Source organism: Macaca thibetana, chromosome 14, assembly GCF_024542745.1.
Source record: "Macaca thibetana thibetana isolate TM-01 chromosome 14, ASM2454274v1, whole genome shotgun sequence".
Classification (NCBI taxonomy): Eukaryota; Metazoa; Chordata; class Mammalia; order Primates; family Cercopithecidae; genus Macaca; species Macaca thibetana.
The window spans coordinates 65,396,329-65,417,272 of NC_065591.1; the positions used below are offsets into that span (position 1 = coordinate 65,396,329).

Consider the following 20,944-nt stretch of genomic DNA (forward strand, 5'->3'; position numbering starts at 1 on the left):
AAGGGACCACATTATTCCTGCAGAGTCATTGGAAATGGCTATACAGAAAAGGTAACATTTGACTTGTGTCTGGAAAGAAGAGTAAGAATTTTCCAGGTGAATGAGTAAACAAAGGTCATTTCAACACAAATATTGCAGGAGCAAAGGCAGGGAGGTGTGATAGACAGTATCATGATTGGAGAATTACAGGATTTAATATTGGCTATGGAGTAATATTTGTGTTGAAAAGGGTGGAAAGGGCCGGGTGTGGTGGAAAGGGCTGGGCATGGTGGCTCATGCCTGTAATCCCAGCACTTTGGGAGGCTGAGGCAGGTGCATCAAGTAGGGAGATCGAGACGATCCTGGCTAATATGGTGAAACCCCAAATCTACAAAAAATACAAACAAATTAGCCAGGCGTGGTGGCAGGTGCCTGTAGTCCCAGCCACTCGGGAGGCTGAGGCAGGAGAATGGCGTGAACCCGGGAGGCAGAGCTTGCAGTGGGCCGAGATCGTGCCATTGCACTCCAGCTTGAGGGACAGAGCGAGACTCTGTCTCAAAAAAAAAAGAAAAAAAAAAAGAGAGAGAAGAAAAGGGTGGAAAGGCCAGCCAGGCTCAGTGGCTCACATCTGTAATCCCAGCACTTTGGGAGGCTGAGATGGGAGGATGTTTGAGGCCAGGAGATCGAGACCAGCCTGAGTAACAAAGTGAGACCTCATCTCTACAAAAATAAAAATAAAAATAAATTAGCTGGGCACAATGCTATGTGCCTATAGTCCCAGCTACTTGGGAAGCTGAGGTGAGAGAATTGCTTGAGCCCAGGAGTTTGAGGTTGCAGTGAGCAAGATCGCATCACTGCACTTCAGCTTTGGTGACAGAGCAAGACTCTGTCTCAAAAAAAAAAAAAAAAAAAAGTGGAGGTGGAAATAAGGCTAGATAGGTAGACGGGAAATAGAGAGCAAAGGACTTGGTTTTTAGGAGTCTGGACCTGATCCCATAGCCACTATAAGGAGCCACTAGCCACATGTGATTATTTACATTAGAATTAAATTAAAATCCAGTTTCTTTTCTTTTTTATTCTTGAGACGGAGTCTCTCTCTGTCGCCCAGGCTGGAGTGCAGTGGCACGATCTCCGCTCACTGCAAGCTCCGCCTCTCAGGTTCACACCATTCTCCTGCCTCAGCCTCCAGGGTAGCTGGGACCACAGGCGCCCACCACCACACCCAGCTAATTTTTTTTTGTATTTTTAGTAGAGATGGGATTTCACCGTGTTAGCCAGGATGGTCCCGATCTCCTGACCTTGTGATCCACCCGCCTTGGCCTCCCAAAGTGCTATTACAGGCGTCAGCCACTGTGCCCCACCCTAAAATCCAGTTTCTAAGTCACACTAGTCGCACTTCAAGTGCTCAATAGCCACATATGGTTGGTAGCTATCTATTAGAGCAGATATAGAACATTCATATATTTGCAGACAGTTCTGTTGGACAGCACTGCTACAGGCAGTGTGTGAAGGGCATTAAACAACCTTGGGCAAAAAAGTGACATGGTCATATTTATGTTTAGAAATAGCACTCTGATGGCAGCATAAGAAATGGCATAGAGGTGGGGTATGGTGGGGTGCACCTGGGGTCTCAGCTACTAGGGAGGCTGAGGTGGAAGGATCATTTAAGCCCAGGAGTTCGAGTCCAGCCTGGGCAACACAGTAAGACCCTATCTATTTTTTAAAAACCCTTTTCTTATGGACTAGGAAGAATCTTTTGTGTTGCTGCTCTCCAAGGTCCAGATATCATAAGTGGCTCATGACTGTAATTCCAGCATTTTCCAAGGCCGAGGTGGGAAGATTGCTCGAGCCTGGGAGGTCATGGCTGCATTAAACCATGATTGCGTCACTGTACTCCAGTGTGGGTGACAGAGTGAGACCTTGCCTTAAAAAAAAAAAGGCCAGGTGTGGTGGCTCACACCAGTAATCCCAGCACTTTGGGAGGCCAAGGCAGGTGGCGTATGAGGTCAGGAGTTTGAGACCAGCCTGGCCAACATGGTGAAACCCTGTCTCTATGAAAAATACAAAAATTAGCCAGGTGTGGTGGCAGGTGCCTGTGATCTCAGCTACTCGGGAGGCTGAGGCAGGAGAAGTGCTTGAAACAGGAAGGCGGGGGTTGCAATGAGCTGAGATTGCACCACTGGACTCCAGCCTGGGCAACAAGAGTGAAACTCCATCTCAAAAAAAAAAAAAAAAAAAAAAAAAAAAAAAAATGGCCTGAAGGAGGGAGAGAAAGGGATTTGTCAAAATCATTTGAAGTGATCGGGCCGGGCGCGGTGGCTCAAGCCTGTAATCCCAGCACTTTGGGAGGCCGAGATGGGCGGATCACGAGGTCAGGAGATCGAGACCATCCTGGCTAACACGGTGAAACCCCATCTCTACTAAAAAATACAAAAAATTAGCCGGGCGAGGTGGCGGGCGCCTATAGTCCCAGCTACTCGGGAGGCTGAGGCAGGAGAATGGCGTGACCCCGGGAGGCGGAGCTTGCAGTGAGCTGAGATCCGGCCACTGCACTCCAGCCTGGGCGACAGAGCGAGACTCCGTCTCAAAAAATAAAATAAAATAAAATAAAGTGAAGTGATCACGGCCAGGCACAGTGGCTCACTCCTGTAATCCCAGCACTTTGAGAGGCCAAGGTGGGCAGATCACAAGGGCAGGAGTTCGAGACCAGCCTGGACAATATGGGGAAACCCCGTTACTACTAAAAATACAAAAATTAGCTGGGTATGGTCGTGGGTGCCTGTAGTCCCAGCTACTCAGGTGGCTGAGGCAGGAGAACCGCTTGAACCAGAAGGTGGAGGTTGCGGTGAGCCAAGATCATGCCACTGCACTCTAGCCTGGGCAATAGAGCGAGACTCTGTCTCAAAAAAATAAAAATAAAAATAAAATAAATAAGTAGAATGAAACGATCACAAATTACTATTTGGTTCTCTCTTTCTGAACCCTACAGTCATTCTTCTGATATCCACTCATCATGAAGGACAAAACTATCCAGAATTTAGGCCCAAAGCATTGACTTCAGGAAGCCTTTTTCTGGTGGCATTCACATGCTCCAGCCCTTTCCTTCTCTATCTCCCACTAGAGAGGTCAGGAGGCATTTGGTGAGCCTCTAGGCTGATAGCCAAAGGGTCTTCTGGGCAATAAAGAGAGGGACAGGAGCAGTTACATGCCTGGGAGAATGGGAAATTGGCTTATCTGGTACCTAGTTGTAGACTGATGCTCCATATTCATCTCAGATTATAACTTAGAATGTCCTTTACTGCTCACATCTAATCAGTCACCAAAGTCTGCCCATTCTATTGCCTTAATATCTCTCGTATTGATTCCTCTCCATCTCTATCAGTGCCTTAACTTAGACACTCCTCCTTGTCACTTACATTGCCACTTTAGTCTTCCGGCTGGACTCCCTGGCTCTGTTCTCTTCTCTACTTTTCCACTCTTAACTGGCTCCTGATTGGTCAAAGCCTCTCCAACTCTTTGGTCTGACATTTAACAATTTGACTGTATCCTGCCTCTCTAATCTCTTTTCTCAATAGTTTTCTCTCTAAATCTACATTTCAGCCAAACTTGAAGTCCCCTAAACATTCACCACTCTCTTTTTCAAAACCACATAGTGAGTAAATGGCAGGGGCAGGAATGAATTTGAGCCCATATTCTATGCACATTCTCCCATCTCTGTGTGTCTACTATGCTGTTTGTGAAGAAGCAGACAAGAAATATCATTGTAGAAATGGGTTATAGGTAGGAGAAAAGAGAAAGAAGAGGGAGCTTTCAATTCAGTTCACCAGATGCATATTCCATGGGCTGGGCCCTGGACTAGATGCTGGAGATACAAAGATAAATAAGGTATTGGCCAGGTGCGGTGGCACATGCCTATAATCCCAGTGCTTTGAGAGGCTGAGATGGGAGGATCATTTCAGGTCAAGAGTTCGAGACCAGCCTGGGCAACATAGCAAAACACCCTGTCTGCAAAATAAATACATACATAAGCTGAGCTTGATTGTATACCTTTGTAGTCCCAGATACTCAGGAGGCTGAGGCAGAAGAATCACTTGAGCCCACAAGTTTGAGGTTACAGTGAGCTATGATCACGCCACTACACTCCAGCCTGGGCAGCAGAGCAAGACCCTGTCTCAAAACAACAACGAAGAAACAATCAAATATGAATAAGGTATAAATATCCTTGACCTTGGGAAGTTCATGGTTTATAGAAGGATGAAGTAAAAAGAAGAAGTTGGTACTTGGAAAGCGGCCTGTGTTGAGCTGTCTTGGTTTCTCCAAATGGGTGGGAGGCTTTGTTTTTAGAGGCTGAAGACAAAATAAGCCAGAGAAGCTACTAAATGTTAGATATGCAGGGATTTCTGCTTACATCTATATGAAAGTGTCCCTCTGGGAAGCTCAGTAAACGCACTCCTTTATAACATATAACATCAGCAACAGAGCTTCGCAACAATAATATCCATTCCAGTACGTTCATGGATATTGCTGAGGTGCGTTTATATTTATATATGCTAATTTCAGCTTCCTTTTGGGTTCTAGATTCTTGACCTTTGAAAATATTCTAATTGTTAGCTGGGCGCGGTGGCTCACGCCTATAATCCCAGCACTTTGGGAGGCCAAGGCAGGCTGACAACCAGGTCAGGAGATTGAGACCATCCTGGCTAACACGGTGAAACCCCATCTCCACTAAAAATACAAAAAATTAGCCAGGCATGGTGACAGGCGCCTGTAGTCCCAGCTGCTTGGGAGGCTGAGGTAGGAGAATGGCATGAACCCAGGAGGCAGAGGCTGCAGTGATTGGGCCACTGCGCTCCAGCCTGGGCGACACAGCAAGACTCTGTCTCGAAAAAAAAAAAAAAAATTCTAGTTGTTTTGGGAATCCTTGTATCTTCATACAAAGGACTAACCGTCTCCTTCTTCCTTCTTTTTCCTTTTTCCTTACTTACCCCAGAGAGTGTATTAACATGAAGATGGATTTGTATCTTTTTTTTTTTTTCCCCAGACGGAGTCTTGTTCTGTGGCCCAAGCTGGAGTGCAATGGCACCATCTCAGCACACTGCAGGCTCTGCCTCCCGGGTTTAAGCGATTCTCCTTCCTCAGGCTCCTGAGTAGCTGGGATTACAGGCATGCACCGCTACGCCCGGCTAATTTTTGTATTTTTAGTAGAGATGGAGTTCACCATTTTGCTCAGGCTGGTCTCAAACTTGTGATCCGCCTGCCTCGGCCTCCCAAAGTGCTCGGATTATAGGCATGAGCCACCACACCCGGCCATGTATCTTATTAGATTGTATTTACCTGGACTAGACAAGGAAAGAAACTCTGGCTGCCAACCTGCCCTTTTGCAAACCTATAGTCACAATCCCATAACACAGATGAAGCACAGGCACTGAAATGAAACAGCTCACCACTTATATAACATTATGTTAGCTAGGTACCTTCTTCCTGTCTCCGTTCCTCATCTGTGAGATGGGTATAATGATCCTCAGCCTCATAGGGTTATTGGAAAGACTGAATGAACCCATAAAGAACCGACCTGGCACATACTAGCATTTGATTGATTTTTTTTTTTTTCTTATTTAAAATTTCACTTCTAAAACCCCAGTAGCATTTATTAGGCAACAATCAATCACTGTACTGGAGGAGGTATGGCTGGTCCATTATATTTCCAAGCATAATTAATTGTCATGTCTGTGTTACCTCAGTACTTTGCACACAATTCTGGTATTTCACTTACCATACTAGATACTAATTATTTGTTACTAGATACTAATTATTTTTTACTATTATTTTGATTGAGTTTCTCAAGGACTGAGATCCTGATTGATTAATTTATTCCAGCATCTAGCACGGACGTGGAAATCTGACTTCTAACCTCAATTTAAGAGATGATTGGTCCGGCCCGGTGGCTCACGCTTGTAATCCTAGCACTTTGCGAGGCCGAGGCGGGCGGATCACCTGAGGTCGGGAGTTCAAGACCAGCCCGACAAACATGTAGAAACCCCATCTCTACTAAAAATACAAAAATTAGGCGGGCGTGGGCGCGCGCCTGTAATCCCAGCTACTTGGAGACAGGAGAATTGCTTGAACCAGAGAGGCGGAGGTTGCAGTCAGCTGAGATCATGCCACTACACTCCAGCCTGCGAAACAGAGCGAGACTCCGCTTCAAAAAACAAAAAAAGTCAGATCTGTGCTAGACGCTGAAAGGAATTAATCAGACAGGATCTCAGTCTTTTAAGAACTTTCAAATACAGAGAAGAGGTGGTAACAAATCATTAGTGTATAATATTGTAAGTGAAAAATCAGAAATGTGTGCTAAGTACTGGGGTAACATAGAGATGGTAATTAATTCTGCCTGGAGAAACAGCAGTGAATGTGACAACCTGAGTGAGGGCGGAAAGCAGGAGAATTTCTAGACGCTGAATTTCAGAAGCTTCCGGAACTAAAATGATGCGGAAGTTGAGTGAGTCTCGGTGGGATATTGTTGCTGCACCTGGTCAAGGCCGTTCCGTCAGTGTTTTCAGACGCCCTGGGAACGCGGCTGCAGGGGCGGGTCTTCAGTTGCACAGCTAGAGGCCGCGCAGTAGCAAAGGATGAGCGGAACCTTGGAAAAGGTAACGTAGATTCCACGCACGCGGGGCTTGGTGAGATGGTGGAGAGTGGATAGCGGGGAGGTGGCGGCGGGGGGATATCCGGGGATAAGACACTGGGGCGCCCAAGGTCCTTCCCAGCAGCACATGCGGCTGCCTGGCGGTGAAGGGACTGAGCAGATTCCTTTCCACCCGGGGCGAACTCTGCGGAGGCGAGCCGTGCCACGCCCATACCACACACCACTCTCTCCACCCAGTGCCTGGAAAAGGGAGAGCTCTGCGATGGGAATCACACCAGGATACGGTCCCGATTAACTGTGTGACCTTGGGCAGGTCATTTTATATTTGCATTTAGTTATCAACTTCCATAATTTTTTCTAAGAATGCAGTTTTGACTTGCTGAACTGATGAGGATGTGAAGCTACCTGGTAATAAGGAAAGAGTAGTAATAAACTACGTTTTCGTTCCTCCCTTCCCCTCCCCCCCCCCTCCCCCTCCCCTCCCCTCCCCCTCCCCTCCCCCTCCCCCCCCCCCCCCTCCCCCTCCCCCTCCCCCCCCCCTCCCCCTCCCCTCCCCCCCCCCCCCCCCCCCCCCCCCCCCCCCCCCCCCTCCCCCCTCCCCTCCCCTCCCCTTCCCTCTCCCCTCCTTTTTCTTTTCTTTTTTTTTTTTTTTTTTTGAGGCGGAGTCTCGCTCTGTCGCCCAGGCTGGAGTGCAGTGGCGCGATCTCGGCTCACTGCAAGCTCCGCCTCCCGGGTTCCCGCCATTCTTCTGCCTCAGCCTCCCGAGTAGCTGGGACTACAGGCGCCGCCACCACGCCCGGCTAATTTTTTTGTATTTTTAGTGGAGACGGGGTTTCATTGTGTTAGCCAGGATGGTCTCGATCTCCTGACCTCGTGATCCGCCCGTCTCGGCCTCCCAAAGTGCTGGGATTACAGGCTTGAGCCACCGCGCCCGGCCTCCCCTCCCTTTTCTTCTCGGATTTCGCTCTGTTGCCCAGGCTGCTTGGCTCATCACAACCTTCGCTTTCCGGGTTCAAGCGATTCAGCTGCCTCAGCCTCCCGAGTAGCTGGGACTACAGGCGCGCAAGACACTATGCCTGGCTAATTTTTGTATTTTTAGTAGAAACGGGGTTTCACTGTGTTGGCCAGGCTGGTCTCGAACTCCTGACCACGTGATATGCCCGCCTCGGCCTCCCAAAGTGCTGGGATTACAGGCGAGAGCTACCGCACCCCGCAAATTAACTACATTTTCATTTCCAAAACCTTATTTAAGTGACTGTCATAAAATCGTATGAACCACTGTAAATGTGTTCCTTGGCTTTCTCCTATTCCCTTAAGAGATTTAACAGATTTCATTTGTGCTCTTTCAGTTGTATCATGCTGCTTAGATTAATGGCTCATTTTAGCAATTTATATTAAAATTTTGTTTTAGGCATTAGTTGTGGAGACTATTATTTCCATGATTCATAGGTCAGCATGGTCGTTGCAGCTCATGGATCTACCTATGGTTACCTTGGGGCTGCCCTTGAATGTGTAAGGGCCCACGCCTCACTTCATCCTTTATGAAACAATTCAGTTGTTCACCTGAGCCAGTTTGTAAGAATTTGGCCAAATATAGTGCCAAGATAATAGAAAAAAATTCAGAAAGTTTCAAAATTCCATTGTTAAAGATGGTCACACTGGTGACTACACTCCTTGATTTGCCTTGGTTGCAAGAAATGCTAAAAGGGAGGGAATAAAATAGTATCAAGGAATACTATTTGCAACCATTTGGTTCTCCATGTGTCACCATGTTGCTCAGACTGATCTGGAACTCCTGGAAAAGAGCCCATGGAAATCTGTCATTAAGGCCAGCATCTGACATGGGTATATAGAGCCTCCTTAGTTGCTTTAGTCAGCTAACCTTGTCATTATTTGCCAAATGTAAGTCTGTCTCAAAGTGTTAGTTAATACTTTACATTTATAAGGAAGGTCATAGGATTTGTGTCAGACAGTTCTATCTCTTGTTATGACCTTGGGCAAGTTATTTCACTTCACTGCTTGTGTTTCCTATCTGTAAAAGCAGATGATGCCCACCACATGGAATTGTAGAGATTATAGAGAATAATGTAGATAGGAGTATTTTGTAAGGTCTGAAGGATGATGCAAATAAGAATATTGATATTATTCTAGGCTGGGCGCGGTGGCTCAAGCCTGTAATCCCAGCACTTTGGGAGGCCGAGGCGGGTGGATCACGAGGTCAGGAGATCAAGACCATCCTGGCTAACATGGTGAAACCCCGTCTCTACTAAAAATACAAAAAACTAGCCAGGCGTGGTGGCGGGCGCCTGTAGTCCCAGCTACTCGGAGGCTGAGGCGGGAGAATGGCGTGAACCCGGGAGGCGGAGCTTGCAGTGAGCCGAGATCATGCCACTGCACTCCAGCCTGGGCGACACAGCGAGACTCCGTCTAAAAAAAAAAAAAAAAGAATATTGATATTATTCTATAGTTAATAAATTTTCATTTACATAATTTCATTTGATCTTCACAATAGCACGAGATAATCCTGGCAGATGAGGAAATGGAAGCCTCATGTCTGGTATATAATAGAGACTTCAATGTCATACTGATGCCTTGAATGAATGACTGGAACCTAGGGTTTGTTTTTGTTTAGAGACAGGGTCTCACTTTGTTACCCAGGCTAGAGTGCAATGGTACAATCATAGTTTACTAAATTCTTGAACTCCTGGGCTCAAGTGATTCTCTTCACTCAGCCTCATGAGTAGCGGGGATTACAGGTACACACCACCATGCTCAGCTAATTTTTTTTTTTTGAGACAAGAGTCTCGCTCTGTCACCCAGGCTGGAGTGCAGTGGCATGATCTCGGCTCACTGCAAGCTCCCCCTCCTGGGTTCACGCCATTCTTCTGCCTCAGTCGCCTGAGTAGCTGGGGCTACAGGCGCCCGCCACCACGCCCGGCTAATTTTTTGTATTTTTAGTAGAGATGGGGTTTCACTGTGTTAGGCAGGATGGTCTCGATCTCCTGACCTTGTGATCCGCCCGCCTTGGCCTCCTAAAGTGCTGGGATTACAGGCGTGAGCTACTGTGCCCGGCTGCTCAGCTAATTTTTTTATTTTTAGTAAAGATGGGGTCTTGCCTTGTAGTCCAGGCTAGTTTTGAACTCCTGGTTTCAAGCAATCCTCCCACCTTGGCCTCCCAAAGTTCTGGGATTACAGATATGAACCACAACTCCCAGACCAAACCTAGATTAGTTGTACCCCTCCTAAGACCCAACCACCTTTTCTTTTCTTTTTTTGAGACAGGGTCTCACTTTATTGCCCAGGCTGTAGTGCAGTAGCACAATCTTGGTTCACTGCAGCACCGATCTCCTGGGCTCAGGTGATTCTCCCACCTCAGCCTCCCGAGTTGCTGGGACTGCAGGCACCTGCCACCACGCCTGGCCAATTTTTGTACTTTTTGTAGAGACAGGGTTTCGCTATTTTGCCCAGGCTGGTCTGGAACTCCTGGGCTCAAGCAATCTGCCCATCTCGGCCTCCCAAAGTGCTGGGATTACAGGCGTGAGCCACCATGCCTGGCCCACTGCTTTTTCTTTTCTGAGTATTTTACATCTCCCTAATATGACAATATTCTTGGTTTTCCTCATCTGTGAAATGCAGGATGAAAACCTTTCCTGGCTTTCTTATGTGTCAGACCTTTCCTTCTTTGTAACCCGTATAGCTCGTTATACTGATCTAACATAGGATAATAAATAATTTGTGCATCTGCTTTCCTCATTAGAAAGTTTTGTGGGTATGCGACTATATTTTCTTTTTTTTTTTTTTATTTTGTTTTGAGATAGGGTCTCGCTCTGTCACCCAGGCTGGAGTGCAGTGGAGTGATCTCAGTTCACTGCAACCTCTGCCTCCTGGGCTCAAGTGATCCTCTCGCCTCAGCCTCCTGAGTAGCTAGGATTACAGGCACGTGCCACCATGCCTGGCTAATTTTTTGTATTTTTTTGTAGAGATGGGGTTTTGCCATGTTGCCCAAGCTGGTCTCAAACTCCTGGGCTCAAGTGATCCGCCCGCCTCAGCCTGCCAGAGTGCTAGGATAACAGGCGTGAGCCACTGTGCCAGGTTGCAACTGTATTCTTGTCTATATGCACCCACCCTATGGTGTATTTGGCCTAAAGTAGGTAGCTGGTAAATGTCGAATGAATAAGTGGACGAACAAATGTTGATATTACATGGTAAGTACATGGTAGAGCTGGGACTAGAACTTCTAACTCTTAATTCAGTGCTTTTTCCTTGGGACCCTAAGAAATTTCTAGCTGCAGATAATCTCAAATTTTATTTTATTTTTGAGACAGGGTCTCAATATGTTGCCCAGGGTGGTCTTGAACCTCTGAGCTCAAGTGATCCTCCCACTTCAGCCTCCTGGGTTGCTGGGATAAAGACATGCCCTTCTGTGCCTAACTTCATCTCAAATTTTAGATGAGTGAGAAGCCCAGCTTTGCTAGAATAAAACTGGATAGAGCCAATACCTCTTTGGGTCAATAGAAGGAGTTCAGCAGGATGGAACCAGATAAGGCACTCAGGCTGATATTTATCAGATCAGTGTATTGATGATCATGATAGCAGGATGGTATCTGGGGAAGTTAGAATGCACCAAGGAAATGAGTATTGAATCACTTGCACAGAAAATGAATGGCTCACGGGTGTCAAGCTCAGGTCTAGATGCCACTCACTCTGAGATCACCACTATTTTCTCAGGGATTACCTTACTCCTGAACTGCAAGGGTACGGTTAGGGGAGACGCTGTGATTACTAATGGTGTGCCAAGTTATGTCTAATGTGTCAGCCCAGAAGTAACATCCTCGGGAACTGATCTCAGAGATAAAATGTTTTCACATTTCAGCATTTGAAGGCTAAAGAACAGAGTTCATATGAACAAAATATCCTCCTAATACATTCAATAGACAAGAATTAGAGGACATTAAAAGACATGAACTAGTAGTACACACATTTTAGAGTACCTAGAAGGGCAGGAAGTGCAAAAGCACAGAATAATCAAGAAGTTGGCTATTTCCTGGTCACCACTAGACCACAGGCCCTGGAGGAGCTTTTCTATTTTGTTAATGGTTTTATCATTAGCACCTGTCATACCCTAAGGTACATATTGTTTCACAAATGAGGAACCAATTACCACCACCATTATCATTGTTACCAATTTGACCATTAATAATGCAGCTTCTACTTGTTAGCCCTTTTCATGTGTTATCTAATTTAATCATGTCAACAAGTCTATGAGGTAAATATTTTTATAAACTCTTCAGAGATAAGAAAATGAGGTTTAGAGAGATTTACTAATTTGATTAGCAGATATTTATTGGGCACTTGCTCTGTGCCAGAGTGTATGCTAGATGCTGGGATGTAGCAGGTTCCTGTCTTCATGGTGCTTATGTATTTATTTATTTATTTGGAGACAGAGTTTTGCTCTTGTTGCCCAGGCTTGAGTGTAATGGTGCGATCTCAGCTCACTACAACCCCTGCCTTCCGGATTCTCCTGCCTCAGCCTCCTAAGTAGCTGGGATAACAGGCATGCGCTACCACGCCCGTCTAATTTTGTGTTTTTAGTAGAGATGGAGTTTCTCCATGTTGGTCAGGCTGGGCTTGAACTCCCGACCTCAGGTGATCTGCCCGCCTCAGTCTCCCAAAGTGCTGGGATTACAGGCGTGAGCCACTGTGCCCGGCCATGGTGCTTATTAAGAGATGGACTAATTAAACTTATAACTACTTAACTGACTATGATAAATGCTGCAAATGGAAGATTCAGGATACTATATGACTATAGCAGCAGGATCCAAGCAAGTCTGAGCAGTCACGAAAGTTTTCTTGAGGACACTGCATGACTACTAAGATTTAAAGAGTAAGTGGGATTTAGAGAGAGAAAATGTATTTCAGATAAGGAGAAGAACATGTGTAAAGGCCCTGAAATGAGAACACACTTGGAGTTCCAGAGGAACTCCTAGAGGAAGTTGGGAGGGAGAGAAGCACTGGGGTGTAGATTAAGGGAGAGTATGCAGATAAGTAGTATGTGAGTGAGAACTGAGGTAAGGGATTGGATTTATATTTAGGCCAGGCATGGTGGCTGGTAATCCCAGCACTTTGGAAAGCTGAGGTGGGTGGATTGCTTGAGCTCAGGAGTTTGAGACCAGCCTGGGCAACGTGGCAAAACTTTGTTTCGACAAAAAATACAATAATTAGCCAGGTGTGGTGGCATGCTCCTGTAGTCCCAGCCTGAGGTAGGAGGATCAGTTGAGCCTGGGAGACCAAGGCTGCAGCGAGCTCTGTGATTGCCCCACAGCACTCCAGCCTGGGTAACAGAGCGAGACCCTGTATCTATCTATCTATCTATCTATCTATCTATCTATCTATCTATCTATCTAAACTATCTATCTGTCTCTAAATAAATAAAATTAAATAAATCAAGGCCGGGTGCGGTGGCTCATGCCTGTACTCCCAGCACTTTGGGAGGCTGAGGCAGGGGGATCTCCTGAGGTTGGGAGTTTGAGACCAGCCTGACCAACATGGAGAAACCCCATGTCTACTAAAAATACAAAATTAGCCGGGCATGGTGGTGCATGCCTGTCATCCCAGCTACTCAGGAGGCTGAGGCAGGAGAATGACTTGAATGCGGGAGGCGGAGGTTGCTGTGAGCTGAGATCGCACCATTGCACTCCAGCCTGGGCAACAAGAGTGAAACTCCTTCTCAGGAAAAAAAAAAAAAAAAAATCAAATCAGGTCAGACAAACAAACAAACATTTTAGATGGTGACCACAGGATTGTAAAATTGGATTAAGTTCTAGAGAATGTTAGGGAATTGAGTGTAATGGAGCTCAGCTCTAGCTTAGAAGTATCATCCAGCACTTGTGTTATGAGGGCAAATATTTACTTCTCTTCTTTCTTTTTTTTGAGATGGAGTCTCACTCTGTTGCCCAGGCTGGAGTGCAGTGGCGTGATCTCGGCTCACTGCAACCTCCATCTCCCGGGTTCAAGTGATTCTCCTGCCTCAGCCTCCTGAGTAACTGGGATTACAGGCATGCGCCACGACGCCCAGCTAATTTTTTTTCTTTTTCCCTGGGGGATGGAGTCTTGCTCTGTTGCCCAGGCTGGAGTGCAATAGTGTGATCTCGGCTCACTGCAACCTCCACTTCTGGGTTCAAGCAATTCTCCTGCCTCAGCCTACCGAGTAGGTGGGACTACAGGCACCCGCCACCACACCCGGCTATTTTTTTTTTGTATTTTTTTTAGTAGAGATGGGGCTTCACTGTGTTGCCCAGGCTGGTTTTGAACTCCTGAGCTCAGCCAGTCCACCCGCCTCGGCCTCCCAAAGTGCTAGGATTACAGGCATGAGTCACTGCACCTGGCTCATGCCCAGCTAATTTTTGTATTTTTAGGAGAGACAGGGTTTCACCATGTTGGCTAGGCTGGTCTTGACCACCTGGTCTTAGGTAATCCACCCCCCTCCGCCTCCCAAAGTGTTGGGATTGCAGGCGTGAGCCACCGTGCCTGGAATTCATTTCTGAATTTATTTTTTTTTAAAGTATAACAGCAGGATCCAAGCAAGTCTGAGCAGTCATAAAAGTTTTCTTGTGACCTTTTTAATAATTAAGAAATATAATTTATGTATTATAATATTCACTCTTTTTTTTTTTGAGGCGGGGTCTCGCTCTGTCACCCAGGATGGAGTGCAGTAGTGCGATCTCGGCTCACTGCAAGCTCCGCCTCCCGGGTTCACGCCATTCTCCTCCCTCAGCCTTCTGAGTAGCTGGGACTACAGGCGCCCGCAACCACACCTGGCTAATTTTTGTGTGTGTATATATATATATATTTTTAGTAGAGACGAGGTTTCACTATGTTAGCCAGGATGGTCTTGATCTCCTGACCTCGTGATCCGCCTGCCTCGGCCTCCCAAAGTGCTGGGATTACAAGCTTGCGCCACCGCGCCCAGCCTATTCACTCTTTTAAAGTAGATAATTTAATGGTTTTTAATATATTCACAAACTTGTACAACTGTTACCACTATTTAATTCCAAAACATTTTTACCATCCTAAAAGGAAACTCCTTATCTGTAAATAGTCACTCTCCATACTGCCATCTCCCAGCCCTTAGCACCCACTAATCATCTTTACATCTTACGATTTGTCTAATCTAGTCATTTCATATAAATGAAATCGTTTAATATTGATGGCAGCAGTGGGCCATCTGCAGTGGCCGCTGCCACCACTCTGGCTGCAGCAGGGAGGTGTGGCCAGGGTTGTATGTTTCATGGAAGCGGCCGGAGCCAGGGACAAGTGGGAGCCCTGCCCCTTCCGAGTTGGGGTGGTGCCCAAGTCATGGCTGTGGATCTGGGCCTCCTGCTCCCCGCTCTTCCGAGTGCACTTATGGCTGCCCAAACTGACTACGGACCCAGGCATCTGTGCACTCTTGTGGGGCCCAGGAAGGCTGCCCCAGCCATCGCAGGCCGTCACAGGGGTCTGTTTCTGCTGCCTGGCTTCTCCCTGCTGTCGGCACCAGCTCTGATCTTGGAGTAAAACTGGGGCCAAGCCCAGGCCTGTCGCAGCCTGGCCAGGTGTACACACATTCAGGGCAGTGCTGACACGCCAGCTTCTTGCCTCTGTGACCCCCTCTGGACTTTGGGCACCAACAAGCATAGGAGGGAAGCCGAAGGGGAGGCTGAAGGGAGCTCAGCACTGGCCTGCACGTGCCCCTTGGCACCTACAGGGCACCATGATTGACAGTAGGAGGCAGACAGGTTCTTGGGCAGAAGGGTGCAGGTTCCTGGTGAGGCGCCACCTTCAGGCCAGGGAGTGCCTGAAGTCTGGGCCTGGGCTGCCAGTCCGGTGGACAGGAGTGGGAACTTACGGTGCCTTTTCCAGGCCTGCCCATGGCCACCCATGGACAAATCAACATGTACTTCCTCCCCTCTGAGGCTCATAAAAACTTTGAGGCTGGGTGTGTTGGCTCATGCCTGTAATCCCAGCACTTTGGTAGGCTAAGGCAGGCAGATCACCTGAGGTCAGGAGTTTGAGACCTACCTGGACAACATGGTGAGACCCCATCTCTACTAAAAATACAAAAAAATTAGCTGAGCGTGGTGGTGGGCGCCTGTAATCCCAGTTACTTAGGAGGTAGCTGGAGAATCCCTTGAACTAAGGAGACAGAGGTTGCAGTGAGATCATGCCATTGCACTTCAGCCTGGGTGAAAAGAGTGAGACTCTGTCAAAAAAACAAACCAACCAACCTTGGGCTCAGCCAGAGCTGAGCAGACATTGGGACAAGAGCTGAGCAGACATTGGGACAACTGGCTGCAGAGAGGAGCTACCCACTCTAGAGCTTTCTCTGCTGAGAACTGGGAAGACATTCAGACGACCTGCCTGCAGAGGGGAGCTGCCCACTCCAAGGGCCTCCTCTGAGCTATTTTGTCACTCAATAAAGCTCTTCTTTGTCTTGCTCACCCTCTGCTTGTCTGCATACCCCATTTATTCTGGTTGCAGGACAAGAACTTGGGACCCGTTTAATGGCAGGGCTGAAAGAGCTGCAACAGAAACAGGGCTGAGATGTGCCCCTTTTTCACCATGTTTTGGGTGAAGAGAAGGAAAGAAGAGCTGCCGCCCTTCGGGCAGCCCAGACCTGGGAGTTCCCTGAGCCAGGGCTGTGACTCTCTCCTTGGAGCCCTGTGGTTGCTGGCATCTCCAAGCTTCTGAGCACCACGTGTTCCCCAGTGCCAGCTGTGAAAGCTGCTTGCGGTGCACCTGGTCCGGCCTCACAGAGAGCCGACACCTGTACCAGCACCTGGAGTTGCCCACCCTGCTGCAGCAGCCAGCATGTCTGACTGTGCACATTGGCCAGACCCCATGCTCACTCACACACCCCTCACCAGCCAATGCCTGACTTGCCCTTGGCAGGAGTGGGACCCAGGCTGGTAGCATGAGCTGAGCACAGCCTGCCAAGACAAGTGGGTGAAACAAGCCCAGTTGACCAGAGCAAAACTTGGGCAAAGATGCCACCGGCCACAGACTTTTCCGGCCGGAAAAATGACATTCCAAAAATCCTGTAACAATATGTGAGGTCAGCTGACTTTCCAAGGATTGTACAGCTAGTAAAATGGAAGTGCTGATATTCAAACACAAATTCGTGTTTGGGTTTGTATATAAAATTTGTGCTCCTAACAGCCATAAGGACCCAATCCAAAGGCAGACTTTGATAGCAAACATAATGTGTTTGGAAGGTTATAGCTAAAGGAAAGACTGGAACCAAAAACATTTTTTTGTTTTGTTTTGTTTTTTGAGACAGAGTCTCGCTCTGTTGCCCAGACTGGAGTGCAGTGACATAATCTTGGCTCACTGCAACCTCCACCTCCTGGGTTTAAGCAATTCTCTTGCCTCAGCCTCCCGAGTAGCTGGGATTACAGGCGCCCACCACTGCGCCTGGCTAATTTTTGTATTTTTAGTAGAGACAGGGTTTCACCATGCTGGCTAGACTGGTTTCGAACTCCTGACCTCAGGTGATCTGCCTGCCTCAGCCTCCCAAAGTGCTGGGATTACATGCGTGAGCCACCTCGCCCGGCCAACAAAAACAATTTTTTTTTTTTTTTTTTGAGACGGAGTCTTGCTCTGTCGCCCAGGCTGGAGTACAGTGGCGGGATCTCGGCTCATTGCAAGCTCCGCCTTCCGGGTTCACGCCATTCTCCTGCCTCAGCCTCCCGGGTAGCTGGGACTACAGGCGCCTGCCACCTCGCCCGGCTAGTTTTTTTGTATTTTTTTTAGTAGAGACGGGGTTTCACCGTGTTAGCCAGGATGATCTCGATCTCCTGACCTCGTGATCCGCCCGTCTTGGCCTCCCAAAGTGCTGGAATTACAGGCTTGAACCACTGCGCCAGGCCAACAAAAACAATTTTTAAAAGAACTTGAGAAAACCTGGAGGCAATGATTATTGCCTTCAAATACTTGAGGGATTTGACTTCTTGTATGAAAAACAAGAACCGAACTTAGTTTATATGATCTCAGAATGGGGAACTAGGTACAAACCATAGAATTTACAGGGAGGGCCGGGCGCGGTGGCTCAAGCCTGTAATCCCAGCACTTTGGGAGGCCGAGGCGGGTGGATCACGAGGTCAGGAGATCGAGACTATCCTGGCTAACATGGTGAAACCCCGTCTCTACTAAAAATACAAAAAACTAGCCGGGCGTGGTAGCGGGCGCCTGTAGTCCCAGCTACTTGGGAGGCTGAGGCAGGAGAATGGCGTGAACCCGGGGGGCGGAGCTTGCAGTGAGCCGAGATCGCGCCACTGCACTCCAGCCTGGGAGACACAGTGAGACTCCGTCTCAAAAAAAAAAAAAAAAAAAAAAGTTACAGGGAGATGAGTTTGGGCTTTCTGTGTGGGAGGACATTCAGATAGTTAGCAGTGTCTGAAAACGTTTCAGTTTTGACCAGGGAGGTATTTAGGTAGCAGATGGATCGTTACGGACAGAGAGGCTAGTGTTGGTTGTGTACATGGGAAAGGTAGTGGTGAGGCTGGATGCAGTGGCTCACACCTATAATCCCAGCACTTTGGGAGGCCAAAGTGAGTGGATCACGAGGTCAGGAGTTTGAGACCAGCCTGGCCAACATAGTGAAACCACGTCTCTACTAAAAATACAAAAAATTATCCAGGCTTGGTGATGGGCACCTGTAATCCCAGCTACTCAGGAGGCTGAGGCAGGAGAATCGCTTGAACCTGAGAGGCGGAGGTTGTAGTGAGCTGAAATCGCGCCATTGCACTCCAGCCTGGGCAACAGTGCGAGACTCCGTCTTGGAAAAAGAAAAAAAAAAAAGGAAGGTAGTGCTGGGCATTAAAGGAAGGTAGTGCTGGGCATTGAGAGTGGAAAGCCAGTGAGGAGAATTTGAAACTTCTGATAAATGAACTCAGGCAGGGACTGGGCTTTCCCAGGATGCCTAAGATGAGAGTAAACTCCATTGTAAGTTTTGGAACGTAGAGCCTGGGCAACATGGCAAAACCCCATCTCTACAAAGAAAAAATAAGCCAAGTGTAGTGGTGCATATCTGTAGTCCCAGCTACTTGGGAGGGTGAGGCGGGAGGATGGCTTGAGTCTAGGAGGTCGAGGTTGTAGTGAGCCATGATGACGCCACTGTGCCCCAGCCTGGGTGACAGAGCAAGACCTTGTCTCAAAAAAAAAAAAAAAAAAAAAAAAAAAAAAAAAAATTGGAATGTAGATCAAGGTGTTGTTCATCTCAGGGAAGAAAATAAGAGCTGTCATGTAATAGCTGACTTGCTTTGCAACAGGAGTATAGGATATAGTATATAGTGGTGGAGAGAGCACTGATTGTGGGGTCAGCTAGAACATGACTTATTAGTTGTATGCATTAGGTGTGTTAATTCACTTTTCTGAGCTTTGATTTCCTCACTATAAAATGCGGTAGAAATGTCTACTTCACAGGAGTGGAATCATAGGCATTGGAGACTTGGTAGGGTGGGAAGGTAAGAAGGAGATTAGAGGCCGGGCGCGGTGGCTCAAGCCTGTAATCCCAGCACTTTGGGAGGCCGAGACGGGCGGATCACGAGGTCAGGAGATCGAGACCATCCTGGCTAATATGGTGAAACCCCGTCTCTACTAAAAATACAAAAAACTAGCCGGGCGAGGTGGTGGGCGCCTGTAGTCCCAGCTACTCGGGAGGCTGAGGCAGGAGAATGGTGTAAACCCGGGAGGCGGAGCTTACAGTGAGCTGAGATCCGGCCACTGCACTCCAGCCTGGGCGACAAAGCGAGACTCCGTCTCAAAAAAAAAAAAAAAAAAAAAAAAGAAGGAGATTAGAGATGAGAAACTACTTAATGGTTACAATGTTCATCATTTGAGTGATGGTTACAATAAAAACACAGATTTCACCAATATGCAATGTATCCATTTAACAAAATGGCACTTGTACTCCCTAAATCTATATAAAAGAAAATACAAAGAACTATGCCTCGCAGAATGGTTGTGAGGATTAAAGGAGATGGTGTTTGGCATATAGCAGGTGCATAGTAAATGGTAGGATTATTGAATGGCTATTATCATTAGCTATGAACTTCATGGCTATTATCATTAGCTATGAAGTTCACTAGTATAAATTGGTATCAGTTTTTTGAGAGGTAGCGTGGAAGAATAGAAAGGATGGACTTTGGATTCAGGCAGACCTGGGTTTGAATTTCTCTTACCAAACCTCTAACTTTGGGCAATTTACATAAACTTCTTTTTTTTTTTTTTCATAAATAAAATAGAGCCAGTTATCTCAATAATGCCCCTGTCAGAGATGGTTGTTGTAACGATTAATTGAAATAATATGGACCAGGCCTGGTGGCTCACTCCTGTCTGTAATCCCAGCACTTTGGGAGGCTAAGGCAGAAAGATTGCCTGAGGCCAGGAGTTCGAGACAGCATGGGCAATACGGTGAGATCTGGTCTCTTAAAAAAAAAAATTAAAAAACAAGTAGTATGCGTAAAGTGCCTAGCAAATAGGATGTACTCAATAAATTGTAGTAACAATGCTATTTTAAATAATGTTTATTAATACATAAATATATTGTTACTTTCGTGAAACAGCTCTCAGTTGCTTACATCAGAGACCCCGACCCACTGCTCTCACCATCCACCCCAGGCTCTGATATCTTAAGCTACTCACATGCTATAGATTTTGCCCTGTGACTTCAGTTTTTTGGCAGTTATGCAGTCCTTGCTTGGTTCCTGGCTCATGGGAGTATTTTTGTTACCCACTGCAGCGTCTGTGCCCTCATTCATTCATTAGCTGGCGTCACCACCCTCCTCTTCCACTTGCAGGGCCAGTTGCTCTTCATTTGCTGATGGGGGGGAGAGGGTAATTGTAGATACAGTCCCAAAATAGATTACTATTGTCCTGATAAATAATGCCAAGCATTGCAGGGGAGAGGAAGCACATTTCCCAGAGCTGACAGGGAGAGTTCATACCACAATTTGAATGTCTTCCAGAAATTTGTCAACTCTTAAGTCTGGCTTTTAGATAATTAAATGCATAGTTATTGTAGAGACTCAGAAATCTGAACAACTCAAATGAGAAAGCAGTCTCAATTTGATCTTTTTTCCCATCCAGTACCTCTTCTATATGAAGTAACCCATTTAAAAATACATTCTGTTCATTCTCATTTCTATTCTGTTTGTTGTGGTTAATAGATTCCAGCCCTGGAGGGACTTTAGAGTCATCTGATCTAACTTCAAGGTACATGGCCAGTAGTTGGGGGAGCTGGCCTGACCTCTCCTGGGACCCCAGTTTCCTACTCTGTCTTTT

The 20,944-nt window shown here is 47.0% G+C and overlaps 1 protein-coding gene across 3 annotated transcripts in view; it reads left to right on the forward strand.

Moving 5' to 3' along the window:
* MRPL48 (mitochondrial ribosomal protein L48) overlaps positions 1-20,944 on the forward strand; it is a 525,613-nt gene that overhangs the window by 434,204 nt on the left and 70,465 nt on the right. The window contains exon 2 of one of the 3 annotated variants that reach the window (XM_050756456.1): positions 6,553-6,629. In XM_050756456.1, the coding sequence (XP_050612413.1) occupies positions 6,609-6,629 (21 nt within the window). In that variant the 5' untranslated portion in view covers positions 6,553-6,608. Of the gene's footprint in view, positions 1-6,510; positions 6,630-20,944 lie in introns of those variants that run through there. The other 2 variants (XM_050756455.1, XM_050756454.1) reach the window with 2 other exon arrangements.